Source organism: Rhipicephalus microplus, chromosome 8, assembly GCF_043290135.1.
Source record: "Rhipicephalus microplus isolate Deutch F79 chromosome 8, USDA_Rmic, whole genome shotgun sequence".
Classification (NCBI taxonomy): Eukaryota; Metazoa; Arthropoda; class Arachnida; order Ixodida; family Ixodidae; genus Rhipicephalus; species Rhipicephalus microplus.
In genome coordinates this window covers 35994638-36008937 of record NC_134707.1, presented here as the reverse complement: position 1 = coordinate 36008937, position 14300 = coordinate 35994638, and the positions used below count along the sequence as shown (strand labels likewise).

Genomic DNA, 14300 nt, shown 5'->3' with positions numbered 1-14300 from the left:
TTGAGGCTGCATTGAACATTTCGGGCACACAACTCAAGTTTAAGGCCCGCATTAAGCAGCATTTTACCTAGATATGTTTTTGTGCACTAGTTTATGGCTCAAGGACTTTTAAAAAACTTAGGTAGGTTGTTAATGTAAGCCAGGAGGTAAACGTCCCTCTGCATTGTTTTCTATTGCTTTAGCCACAGTGAGCTATAGTGAAACTCTTTTCCTCCCGTCTCTCATGCCGTAGTAGAGAGCGTGCGTCAGGCTTCAGTGTAATTTTTATAGTAGTACCAAATCTATGAACACTCTGAGCGCATTTCAGATAAACTCGTTGCAATTTTCTTGAAAGTCTGCATGAATTCAAGTTATTAACATCACAACGCACATGTTATGTTTCACGTACGACTGAAACCTTGCGAAGATGGCTCACGTTAGCGGACCAAGCAGAGAGTGAATGCACCAGCCTTGTCTCATTGCACTGAAAGTACATGAGCCCCAAATGTGAGAACGCTCCCACATAAACTACGTACATTGATCTGCCAGGCGAGGTCACACACGTTTTCGGTTCGCAGGGATCAGCAGATGGTTGGTACCTTCGTACGTGCCGTGGTCTCAGCCTTCAGTTCGCGTTTAGGCGACAGACAGCTCGAAGGTCCCTTCCCTCGCTGCAGCAGTCATGTTTCATTACACCAGCATTTTTTTTACTTATGACAGACAAGATTGTGAGAAAAGTGGCTAGTTTTTTCCACTTATAGTATAAAAAGCGAGTTCATTGTCGCATTGAAGGTTTCACACTTCCTGCAAAGCAAAGATTTTTTTATCCGTTTCGAATTCCTTCGTGGCACACTAACAGTAGCGGTGCTTCACCTACTGAATGAATGACGAAACAAAGGTCCGTGCCATGATCGGTGAGTTCCCAAGCAGTGCATGCCCACCTTACTTTGACTACGATGGCTCAAAAGAGAACATTTGCTTTGCTGTCAATTCGATTATGTCGAGAAGAGCTGTTGGCTCCCTTTTCATTTTCACATTGCGACTGTTTCTGAGCCGTAGAGTGGTTTTGTACTACGCTGGTACAATTACCGTTGCTTTAGCGGAGTGCAGCCCTTGTTCTTAAGCAACGCTCGACGTTGCCTTCAAGTGATTTTCCTTGCAACTGGGACGTTACCAACGTTACTTTCTTCATTTTGCGTATTCAGTATTTTCATATACAATGTCTTTTGTCGGAATCAGAATAATCTAGCACTGAATACGAAATCGTGCTTTCAGGAGGAACAAAAAGTTATTGTGTTCAAATGTACGAAATTAGTTATGCTAGCTTATGCTAAACAGTGCACGACAGCGTTTAAATGGCAACAAATGCATGGAGTAATGCAGCAGAATAATGTTCACGTTATCTGTAGCATTCTCTCGACTGTGCTTAGATTCGTGATGCACGTTTTACCTAATTTTTTATGCGTGAATTTCACTTACTTTGTAAACAGATAGGTGACAACATCATTCTTTGGGGGCATTGGTTCGCTTTTTGTCACGTTATGAAGCGTCTCAATGGCAATGATGTAATCGTTAAAGTGACTGTGAACAACAAGCGCATCATTCTGCAACCAAGACAGCTTAGATTAAACTAAACTTGCGTCAGGAAGTTTGCCTTCGTCTGCAAGCCCTAACAATCATACAAAAGCATAAATATTGAGAGAAAACCCCAGTGGCCTTGTTTTCTGTGCGCCAATATTCCGTGGCTAGTTTCAGCTACATATACATTTTCTGTGACAAACATTGCGTCATGAAAAAAGAACCAAATAAAAGTTTATTTCATTATACACATCAAAAACACTCGTCGGACCTGTTGTTTGTTAATGATGGTTCAATAAAAACGCCTAGGAAAGCCTAGCACATAAAATAATAAAAAACACAATATAGTGATAGCTGCGATAGCCCAAAATTATGATCACTTTTCCTATAAATTCATTGTAATTAAGTAAACCAAGCAATGACGCACATCACATTACCGAAGAACGAGGTAGGAGCCATGTCAAGGTACCGTAGAAGAGCTACCTCACTTTCAAGATAAGCCCTGTTGCGTGCATTTCACACTTCTCGAATAGAATTTTTTGCAGCAGTACCCATTAAACTTGACGTCATGGAGAGTAAAGACGTTCTGGACCAAAATACGTGTGCGTTATGAGCAAAAGCGGAGAAGTATAAAATATTTGTCTCACAGTAATAGAGCGCTATCACGTTCAGTATTTATTTACACAGGGTGAAGAGTAAAGCAATATTTTTCATCTCCCTGTATAGGCAACGGCGTTGGTCTGTGGGCATTGTGCCCGCCTGCTGACCCGCAGATAGCGGGATCGAAATCCAGCCGCAACGGCAGAACTTACGATGAAGGACAAGATGCTCGAGCACCGTGTACCTAATTGAGGTGCTCGTCAAAGAACCGCAAGTGGTTGAAATTTCTGAAGCCCTCCACTAGGGCATCTCTCACAGCCATAACGTCGTTTTGGGACGTTAAACCCGACGAATTACTGTTATTATTCTCTTGTACATAACTTTCAAGCAAATAATGATTTATTCTGTATATCTTTGACACAAAAAAGGTGACATTGTTGAAGGGTACTATGGGATTTCGTACACTGAATTATTGCCGTTTGGAGTCGGTTTGGCATCTGAAATCCTGTGAACTGAAGCACATATTCAAGCATGCAAATCTTCGAACGTGTGGTGCTTGAACAAATTTTAGGCGGTTGTAATCACTACTTACACACGAACATGTCTTGCGCCTTGAAGCTACTCAGTTTATGTGGACATCTACAGGCGAGATTTTGATATAGTTATAGATAGACATTGCGTACATTAGATAAACAAAAAACATCAAATGAAAACTTTTATTGTTGGAGGAGAAAGAAATAGCATGTACTCCCACCATATGGCGAAAAATATTCGGACAGGTTGGTCCTTACTCGGTCGTGAAGTGAAAATTAAGATGGCGGCGAAAAGCCTCTAAGCATTCTTATCACCGCTCTGTTTAACAAACTGTTTCATTGCACACGTATACACTTTGCATTTTTACATAGCCGAAGAGCATCCTTATATGAAATTGCAAGTGTTATGATGAGGCACGGCGACGTTCTTCAAATGTTGCCGCTATTGGGGACCAATTCAGAGTCCAGCTAAGAACGGAGTGCCTGCGCCTTTGTCCTCTCGTTTGTATTTGGTCCAGTGTTTGCGCTCACTGCCATTATAAATCACATGTTGCAACTCATTCAACTCACTCAACACATCTTCTGCGACTGTCCTTCCTACAATGAGCAGGAAAAATCAATTGCACTCATGCTAGCTCACAGAGATCTCTTACCGATGACAGCGGACACAATTCTGGAATGTCGCCCAGAGAGGTCGTCATGAGTGAAGGTGACGAAAATAGTTCTCGATTGATATGTGGACTTTAACGTCCCGAAACTACTATATGATTATGAGAGACGCCGTAGTGGAGGGCTCCGGAAATTTCAACCTCTTGAGGCTCCTTAGGGTGCACCCAAATCTCAATATAACAAAATCTGAATTAGAGCTTTTCGCCTCCATCGAAAACGCAGCCGCCACAGCCGAAATTCCATTCCGGGACCTGCAGGTCAGCAGCCGAGTACCTTAGCCTCTAGACAACCACGGCGGGGTGAAAGAAGTTCTCACCTTTTTGAATGTAACAGACATGAATCGGTGGTTATTGACTTATAGTGTTATTATGACTGCAGAGCCACTTCGCGTGTGCATGATCTTCTCTCTCTCTCCCTCATTTTTCAAACCCCCTCATCCCTGTCCCCAGTGTAGCGCAGCATACCAATCACTCTAGACTGGTTAACATCCCTGCCTTTCCTTTACCTGTTGTTTGTTCCTTCCAATGCATGTTAGTCACTCGCCGCTGACCGATCTTGCAAGGGTGACATCGCAGGCTCAAAATTTCTGCATTTAGTGTCCTGTTTAAAGGCCCTTCGGCGGGATACAGTGGCATTGGCGTGTATATCGACTTTGCTACCGCTCCTGCCTAGGTGACCTATCTGCGACGTTCATTCATGGCTTGACGGCCGTCAGAGATGGACGTTCCACTCGCTTCTTCCGTCCTGTGCGGGCCAAACACTCTTTTTCGCTTTTCGAATCAAATCAAACCAAATCAAATTATTTTTATTTTTCAGACAGAAAACATGACTACAACCACTGGGGTATCTCGTAGGTAAGGTCAGTGACCTTGCTCAGGACTTTGTATGGTCCGTCATAGCGAAATAAGAGCTTTGATGAGAGGCCGATGTGACGACAGGGGGTCCACACTTGTACGAGATAACCTGGTGCATACGAAACTTCACGGTGGTGACGATCGTATTGATCTTTCTGAGAGGCTTGAGAAAGTGTGAATCGTTCTCAGGCAACCTGTCGTGCTGCGTCGGCTCGTTTTATGGCATCGCGGACGTATGTGACAGAGGAGCTTGAACCAGCGGGACACAGTGCATTGAGAGGCAGAGAGGGTTCACGTTCATAAGGAAGGTAGAACGGGGAATAGCCTTTGGCGTCATGTCTGGAGGAATTGTAAGCAACGGTGATGTAGGGTAACGTTGCGTCCCATTCACGGTGGTCTGGAAAAACATACATCAACAACATGTCGGTGATAGTGCAATTCAGGCGCTCTGTAGGTCCATTAATTTGTGGATGGTATGCCATTGTGAACTTGTGGTCCGTGGAACAGGAACGAACGATATTGTCGCGACGTCAAGACAGAGGTCGTACTTGAAGACGCTGAGAAAAATACAGCGGGTCAGTCTTTTTATTAACCGTGCGTGAGAGACAGTTCCTCGTCTTTCTCGTTGTTGCGTTCTGCATAAGAGCGTTCAGATGCGCGTATGCGCTGTCGCCTTCGTCTTTTTCGCGGGACGCACGTGACATTTGCCTCCCTCCAAAAATGACATCGTTACGATGCGCAGCCAAGGCACTCTACTTATAAAAACGCACATATGCACCGGCACCCACTGGACAGACGAGAGTTAGCTGGACAAGTAGGGTTTCATCCGGATGACATGCATGATTTCGGGTGAGCAGTTTCGGTGACTGGAACTGCAATCGCCGTCGGGATTAACTTCGTAGTTGATGTCGTTCAATCGTCGGGTGACTCGATATGGGCCGAAGTATCGTCGTAATAGCTTTTCTGAAAGTCCGCGTCGACGTATTGGGATCCAGACCCATACCTTGTCGCCTGGTTAGTAGGTTACCAATTTATGTCATAGGTCGTACCGTTTCGCATCTTTGTGTTGCTGGTGACAAATACACACGCGGGCTAGCTGTCGGGCGATCTTCGGCGCGCTGACCAAATTCTTCGGCGTCAGCGTGAATGTCGTCACACTCGTGCGGCAGCATAGCGTCCAACGTTGTAGTGACTTCGCGCCCGTGTATTAAACTAAACGGCATCATTCCAGTAGTTTCCTGCCAGGCAGTATTATAGGCGAAGGTCACATAAGGCAAGATTTCGTCCCAGTTCTTGTGTTCTGTGTTGACATACATGCAGAGCATGTCTGCGAGGGTCTTATTAAGCCACTCTGTTTGTTCGTTTGTTGGTGGTACGCCGTTGTTCTCTGGTGAGCTGTACCACTGAGCCTGAGAACCGACTCCAAACGTTCTGCCACGAACGCAGTTCCTCTATCCGTGATGAGAACTGTTGGAGAACCGTGCCGAAGGACGACGTTTTCTATGAAAAAATGAGCCGCTTTTGCTGCTGTGGCCCTCGGCATGGCCTCAGTTTCTGCGTAGCGAGACAAGTAATCGGTGGCGACAATGATCCATCTGTTGCCTGTGGTAGAAGTTGGGAATGGGCCCAGGAAATCCATTCCGATTTGGGCGAATGGCTTTGCTGGTACTTGAATGGAATGTAATAAGCCTGCCGGCCTGTCTGGTGGTGCTTTGCGTCTTTGACAGACGGCACATGTTTGGACGTGATGTTTCACAGCAGCAGGTAGGTTCGGCCAGTAGTAACTGTTTTGCAGACGGGACAATGTTCGAGTGTAACCGAGATGACCGGAGGTGACTTCGTCATGGCAGGCTTCCAGAATTTCTTTTCGCAGTGATGCAGGGATGACGAGCAAGTATGGGCTGCCGGTGGGAGAAAAGTTTTTCTCGTATAGGACGTCGTTCCTTAAACAAGAAGATGGCACTCCTCTCGCAAAAACTGGCGGCACCTCTTCCCGTCATCCTTCTAAGAAATCGATAAGCGAAAGCCGGTCAGGGTCACTGCGCTGCTCTTGTGAGATAGTGGCCGCGTCGATGACTCCCAAGAATGCGGCGTTCATAAACTCGTCGTTGATAGCGGCTGGCTCGACGGGTGACCGCGATAGACAGTCAGCGTTGGTGTGCTTCTGCCCTGATTTATAAATAATGGTCATATCAAACTCCTGAAGCCGAAGGCTCCAGCGTGCTAAACGGCCGGATGGGTCTTTCAAGTTAGTGAGCCAGCAAAGCGAGTGGTGACCACTGACGACCTTGAATGAGCGGCCGTACAAATACGGTCGAAATTTTAGAACCGCCCAAACCACGGCGAGGCACTCTTTCTCGGTAGTCGAGTAGTTCTCTTCCGTGGGAGAGAGAGCTCTGCTGGCATAGGCTATCACTTTCTCGGAGTTATCTTGCCATTGTATCAGTACGGCACCCAGGCCTACATTGCTTGCGTCGGTGTGAAGTGCTGTTGGCGCTTCCTGGTCAAAGTGCGCAAGAACCGGAGGTGTTTGGAGGCGTTGGCGTAATTCGTTGAATGCTGTTTGTTCCTTTTCGCTCCAAAGAAAGGGGACATCCTCTCGTGTGAGCCGCGTCAGAGGCGCCGGAATAGACGAAAAGTTGGCGATGAATCGTCGGTAATAAACGCAGAGGCCTAAGAAGCGTCTCACTGCTCTTTTGTCATGCGGTGCGGGAAACTTTGCGACAGCGTCGATTTTGCCCGGGTCAGGTCGAACACCTTCGTGGCTGACCACGTGGCCTAAGAATCAAAGTTCGCTGAAACCGAAATGGCACTTATCTGGCTTTAAGTCAGGCCAGCCGAACGTATAGCTTGTAGAACTGCGAATAATTGACTTAGGTGTTCCTCGAATGTAGCTGAAAAGACGACAACGTCGTCTAGATAGACCAAGCTTGTCTGCCATTTCAGTCCTGATAGCACAGTGTCCATTAAACGCTGAAAAGTGGCTGGCGCTGAGCACAAGCCGATTGGAAGTACTTAAAATTCATAAAGACCGTCAAGCGTCACGAAAGCAGTTTTCTCATGGTCTCTCTCGTCTACCTCTATTTGCCAATAGCCACTTCGAAGGTCCATCGAAGAGAAATAGCGTGCATGCCACAACCGATCAAGAGAGTCATCTATGCGTGGCAGTGGGTAGACGTCTTTCTTCGTTACTTGGTTTAACTTGTGGTAATCTATACAAAAACGCAAGCTGCCGTCTTTCTTTTTAACCAATACCACGGGGGATGCCCAGGAACTCTTGGAAGGCTGTATTACGTCCTCTTGGAGCATCTTCTGAACTTGCTTTTGGATCTCCTCACGTTCTTTCGGAGCCACACGATATGGGTTTTGACGGATCGGTCTCGTATTTCCTTCAACGATGATTCGGTGCCGGGTCTGTGGTGTTTGCTTGACTTTCAACGTGCACGAAAAACAATTTTCGAACTGGTGTATCAGCTCTAGTAGGCGCTGTTTATCCGAGGCTGACAGAGTTGAGCAAATGTTGACAGACAAAGGTGTCGAGGCTGGGGTGGTCGCCTCGTCCGGTTGCAAAGCGAAGCAATCTCTGGCTTGGTCCACGTCGTCGTAGTAGGCAATCGCGGCGCCCTTCTGTATGTGACGACGCTCGTTGCTGAAGTTAGTGATGAGCACTTCTGCCCGCCCATCAATTAGTGCCAGAACGCCTCTCGCTTTTGAAACACCTTGCGTAAGCAATAGCGTGTCTATTCGCTCCGCTATCACCTCATTACGGCACGGCCGTTCACATAACACCGACACAATGCAGCAAGATCTTGGCAGGAGCATCACATCATCGGCTACACGTAAACGTTGCAGTTGTTCTTCAGTTGTGGCGTCGACGCAAGGATGGGCGGAAAAGGTGACGATACTTTCTGGAATGTTGATGACAGAATCGTACTCTCGCATAAAATCCATGCCCAAAATCAACTCTTTACAACAGTCTGGTAAAATGGCAAAAGTGGCGACGAAGTTCGAATCATCGATTACGAGCCGAGCGGTGCATTTACCGGTTGGCGTCATTAGCTGCCCACCAGCACTCCTTATGCTCGACCCACTCCACGGCGTCTTAACCTTCTTAAGGGGGTCGGCGAGCTCCTGTCGCATAATAGAGAAGTCAGCACCAGTGTCAACCAGTGCTGTTACGTGGTGTCCGTCTATAATAACGCTGAGGTCGGCACGTACAAATTCATTGGCATTAGTACTCGTGGTTGTCATCGTCTTCGTCATCACCGTCGTCACGTCGTCTTTGTGTAGAGGGTCTTTTTGGCGTCTCGGCGATTGGCTACCTTGCCCTCGGAGCTCGCAGGAGTTAGTTTCCCTGGCACGGGCTTGGGGAGCGGTTTATGACGGCGTCAGCGTACCTTTGGCGATTCGGGGAATTCTGACCTCGTGCAGGTGAGGGAGACCGCCAGTGACGACTTGGTGAAGACGCTAGGTTGGTCGGCAGGTGATCAGCACCATGGTCACGAGGGTCTTCAGAATAAAAGGAAGCGGGCCAAGAAAAGTTTCCAAACCGGGCTTCTTGATGACCGCAGTAGCGCGAGATGTGGCCTGGTTCGCCGCAGTGGAAACAAAGGGGTCGACGGTCGGCAGTGCGCCACAAGTTGGTCCGACGTACTGGTGGTCGCCGCACAGGTTCCCGCTGCCACCACGGCAAGGTAACGGGCTGTGGCTGAAAGGGTGCTTCTTCTGGGGCAGGCGGATGATGGTGGACGGCATCGTCATAGGTCAGTGGACGTGGTTCGGGTGGTGGCGCCAGTAATGGAAAGGCTTGCCTTAGTTCCTGGCGCACGATTTCTGCAACAGAAGCAACTGGGGGATCGGTATATGGAAGGCCGAGGGCCCGAAGCTCTTCCCGCAGGATTTGTCAAATCATTTGCCGTAAAGAGTTTTCCAAAACGGCAGCGTTTTGAGCGGCGGCACCAACAGGCGTTTGGTCGGGCAGGCGGTGAAAGTGGCGGCATCGTTGCCGGAGCGCCCGCTCAATGACAGTCGCCTCTTTGATGAATTGATCCACTGTTGTTGGCGGATTTCGTACAAGGCCGGCAAAAAGCGGTTCCTTAACTCCCCGCATCAGGTGACGAACTTTCCTTGCCTCGGCCATCTCAGGGTCAGCGCGGCGAAATAGACGGGCCATATCCTCAGCAAACATGACCACGCTTTCGTTCGGCTTTTGCATGCGGGCTTCAATCATCTGTTGTGCGAGATCCCATTGGTCCGCACTCAGGAACGTCTCGAGAAGCTTTTGGCGGAAATTGTCCCAGGTTTGGAAAGTAGGCTCCCTGTTCTCGTACCATGTGCGAGCGCTATTTTCCATTGCGAAGTAGGCACGGCCAAGTTTTTTTTGCACGCTCCAACGATTCACCACAGTGGTCCACTTGAACTGGTCGAGCCAGTCCTCGACATCTTCATACGGTTCTCCACGGAAGACTTCGGGAACACGAGGAGTCTCAAAAGTTACCTGGTGAGGGTGAGTCGTCTGGGCCGGAGGAAGCTTCGCAGACGTTGAAGGGGCCGCCAGGTTGGTAACAGGAGATGCCGTCAAGAGTTCTGGACTTAGGCCTAGTAGGTGCCGGCTGAATCGGTATACTGGAGTCGCAACAAGATGTTGAGGCTCCGGACAGGGTGTACGGTCCCGAACAACGCTTTCTTGCATCAGGTTGCAGGCCCCAGCACCTCCACCAGTGTCGCAACGTCAAGAGAGAGGTCGTACTTGAAGACGCTGAGAAAACAGCAGTGGGTCGGTCTTTTTATTAACCGCGCGCCAGAGAGAGTTCCTCGTCTTTATAGTTGTTGCGTTCTGCATAAAAGCGTGCAGATGTGCGTATGCGCTGTCGCCTTCGTCTTTTTCGCGGGACGCACGTGAAAATATCCTGGACGACGCGAGATAAAAAGTATCGGCCTTGGTCAGTAAGGAGCTGTCGAGGAGCACCGTGATGCAAAATGATGTCGTGCAGTAGAAAGTCGGCGACATCGGTAGCGCAGCTGGTTGGGAGAGCGCGGGTGATCGCGTAACGTGTCGCGTAGTCGGTCGCCACGGCAACCCATTTGTTCCCGGATGCAGAAGTGGGAAATGGTCCGAGAAGGCCGAGCCATAAGTAGTAGAATGGTTCAGCAGGGATCTCAATACGGTGAAGGAGGCCAGCTGGAAGCGATGTTGGTCGTTTTCGACGTTGATAAAAGTTGAAGCTGGTGGCATACTTTTGCACAAAGCGATATAGGCGTGGGCAGGAAAAACGGCGCCGGACGTCATCATAGGTGCGGGTGACTCCCAGCTGGACCAGCGCCAGGTTCATCGTGGAGCTGTCGGAGAACATCTACACGCAAATGGGAAGGCACGATGAGAAGGCAGTCAAGACCATTAGGGCGCATGTGTTGGCGGTAGAGAACCCCTTCATGAAGGAAATACAAATACAGAGAATGGGGTGGAGTAGCGGAACTCAGGCCTTCGTTGATAGGAAGTAAATCCGGGTTGCGGCGTTGCTCAGAAGCGATATCAAGAAAGTTTGATATAGATAGGACGCAAGCCTTAGTAGCTCTCTCAGTGGCATATGGTGGATCCACTGGATACGATGACAGGCAGTCAGCGTCCTGATGGAGGTGACCAGATTTATACACGATTGAGAAGGTGTATTCTTGGAGGCGGAGAGACCAAAGACCGAGACGTCTCGTGGGATCCTTGAGCGATGAAAGCCATCAGAGTGCATGATGATTGGTTACAACAGTAAAACTGTGGCCGAACAGGTACGGGCAAAATTTAGTGACAGCCCAAACAAGAGCAAGACACTCTTTTTCGGTAATGAAATAGTTCTTCTCGGCAGGGGACAAAAGGTGGCTGGCGTAGGTGATGACACAGTCACTTCCATGCTAACGCTGAACTAAAACAGCACCAATTCCGTGGCCACTCACGTCAGTACGAACTTCTGTTGGTGCGCTCTCATCGAAGTGGGCTAATATTGCAGTAGTCGTGAGGGCTGCAATGAGCGCCTAAAATGCAGTACGATAAGGTGAATTCCAAGTCATTGGGGCGTCTATTTTAAGAAGTTCGGTGATAGGCCGCGCAATATCGGCAAAATTTCGGATGAAGCGGCGAAAATAGGAGCACAAACCAAGGAAGCTCCGGACATCCTTAGCAGAAGAGGGTACGGTAAATTGAGTCACTGCGCGAATTTTGTCCGGGTCGGGCTGTACCCCAGATGTGTTAACGAAGTGACCAAGTACAGTTATTTCGCGACGGCCGAAATGGCATTTGGAGGAATTCAGCTGGAGACCAGCCTTGCGGAATACTTGGAAAATACTGGACAGTCACTCAAGGTGGCTCGCAAACTTCAGTGAAAAAACAATTATATCATCTAAGTAGCACAAGCATGTAGACAATTTGAAGCCGCGCAGAAGAAATCTATCATGCGCTCAAAGGTGACTTGTGCATTGCAAGCCCCAACGGCATTACTTTAAATTGATATAACCCATCGGTCGTTACAAATGCTGTTTTTCTAGGTCTTGTGGGTCAACAGCGATCTGCTAATAACCCGACCGAAGGTAAATGGACGAGAAAAACTTTGCGCCATGAAGGCAGACAAGGGCCTCATGTATTCTTGGTAAGGGGGTAAACGTCCTTTTTAGTGAACTTGTTGAGATGTCTATAGTCGACGCAAAACCGCCATGTGTTGTCCTTCTTCTTGACAAGCACAACCGGGGATGCCCACGGACTAGATGACTTTTCGACGAGGCCTTTGGCGAGCATTTTCTCAACCTTTTTCGGGATGTAAGAGCGTTCGGCAGCGGAGACACGTTAAGGGTGGCGATATATTGGGTTGGCATCGCTGGTGTTGTTGGATAGGTTACAACTGATGTCTGGCCTAAAAAGCAGTTGATTAGATTGAATATATCTGCATAGGATGTCAACAAACGGTGGAGATCTTGTGCTTTGAAGGGCGAAAGATCTGGCGCTATCATTTCAGCAATATTGTTACGGGGATTACAAACACACGTAAGAAAGAAATGAGTGTAGCACCGATATTTACAAGTAGGTGAGAACCACCAGGGATGCCAGCCTTTCGCGCGCTCAGTCCGCTTATTCCTCTTCGATTCGTCTACGACAGTGGCGCCATGCCCACTGCCTCTAAACTTCACCCCCGGCGTACGAAGCGCCGTCACGGAGCCGCTAAGTCAATCAGGACTGGCAGTACAGTACCGTTTTAGTCGTGACATATAAACAACATCAGCAGTTGGTATGGCAGAAGACGAGTGTGGTTGAACGTAAGTGATGAGGTAGTCGGTGTCGGTGACCTTGCGGAGAACTTTGTAGAGCCCTGCGTATCGTGGGAGGAGCTTCTCGCACAAGCCTTCACGTCGATGCGGCATCCAAAGTAGGACGAGAGAGTCAGCAGGGTAGTCAACGTCACGGTGCCAGTCATCGTAGCGGACTTTTGGTGAGGCCTGAGAAGCAGTGAGCCTAGTGTGCGAGATTTGGCGAGCGATGCGGGCTCGAGAAGCAACGTCCTGAGCATATGCCGTTGGTTCGGTGGTATGAGAAGGAAGGAGTGTGTCGAATGGCAACGCAGGGTTGCGGCCGTACAGAAGAAAGAACGGAGAATAGCCGGCGGTGTCATGTCTTGACGAGTTGTAACAAAGGTAACGTAGGGGAGCGTTGCACCCCAGTCACGGAGGTCAGAAGAGACGTACATGGACAACATATGTGTAAGAGTTCGGTTGAGTCGCTCCATTAGACCGTTGGTCTGCGGACGGTAGGCAGTAGTAAGATGATGTTCGATTGAGCAGGTGCGGAGGATTTCACCGATAACTTTTGCGACGAAGCAGCGGCCACGATCCGTCAGAAGCTGGCGCGGAGCCCCATGCCGCAGAATGACGTCCTTCAGTAGAAAGTCTGTGACGTCTGTAGCGCAGCTACTTGGCAAAGCACGAGTTATAACGTATTTGGTCGCATAGTCAGTTGCCCCAGCGATCCGTTTGTTGCCTGACACGGATGTCGGGAAAGGACCAAGCAAGTCGAGAGCGACGCGGAAAAATGGTTCCGGGGGAATGTCGATAGGTTGGAGCAGGCCAGCCGTATGAAGAGCAGGACGTTTGCGACGCTGGCAGCGATCGCAAGCAACGACATAGCGGCATACAAATTTATACAGGCCAGGTCAAAAGAACCGTTACCGCACGCGGTGATAGGTGCGTCAAACCCCAGGTGTCCTGCCGTTGGAGCATCGTGTAGATGTTGAAGAATGGTCGCACGTAGGTGTCGGGGAATAACTAGTGAAAATTCAGGACCATCAGGCTTCATGTTGCGGCGATACAAAATTTCGTTGCGGAGGACATATTGACAGAGCGAAGGGTTGGAATGTCCTGAAGATATTCGCTCAATGACCGTCTAGAAGGTTGCGTCCCGGCGCTTCTCTGTACCGATGTCGCGCAAATCAGATATGGCGAGCACACAAGAATCGCTCTCATGCAGAGCGAAGCTACCAGGGTCCACCGGATAGCGCGAGAGATAATCGCCATCTCGGTGCAACCTGCCAGACTTATAAATTACGTCGAAGTTATACTCATGAAGACGTAGAGCCCAGTGACCTAGGCAACGAGTTCGATTCTTGAGCGACTACAACCAACACAGAGCGTGGTGGTCCGTATTAACTGAAAACACCCGGCCATACAAGTAGGGGCGAAACTTTGCTACATTCAAGACCAGCGCAAGACACTCGCGCTGTGTTATTGAATAGTTTTGCTCAGATGTGAAGAGAAGGCGGCTGGCATACGCAATAACACACGTTTGGCCTCCCTGGTGTTGAGCGAGGACGGCGCCGATGCCGTGAGCAGTGGCGTCTGTGCGAACTTCAGTCGTCCCGGACGGGTCAAAGTGAGCCAGTATTGGTGGTGAAGTGAGCAGGTCGATCAGCGTGGCAAACGCAGCTGCTTGGTCTTGGCCGCACGAGAATGGCGCGTTCTTTTTGAGAAGATCAGTTAGTGGTCATGCAATTGTAGCGACACTGCGTATAAAACGTCGGACGTACGAGCATAAGCCCACAAAACAACGAACATCTTT

General features: G+C 49.0%; 1 protein-coding gene across 1 annotated transcript in view; it reads right to left on the bottom strand.

Moving 5' to 3' along the window:
• The window catches only part of LOC142768940 (uncharacterized), a 58629-nt gene that overhangs the window by 16509 nt on the left and 27820 nt on the right, over positions 1 to 14300 (bottom strand). The window contains exon 4 of the mRNA XM_075871541.1: positions 1459 to 1583. Within this exon, the coding sequence (XP_075727656.1) occupies positions 1459 to 1583 (125 nt within the window). The remainder of the gene's footprint in view (positions 1 to 1458; positions 1584 to 14300) is intronic.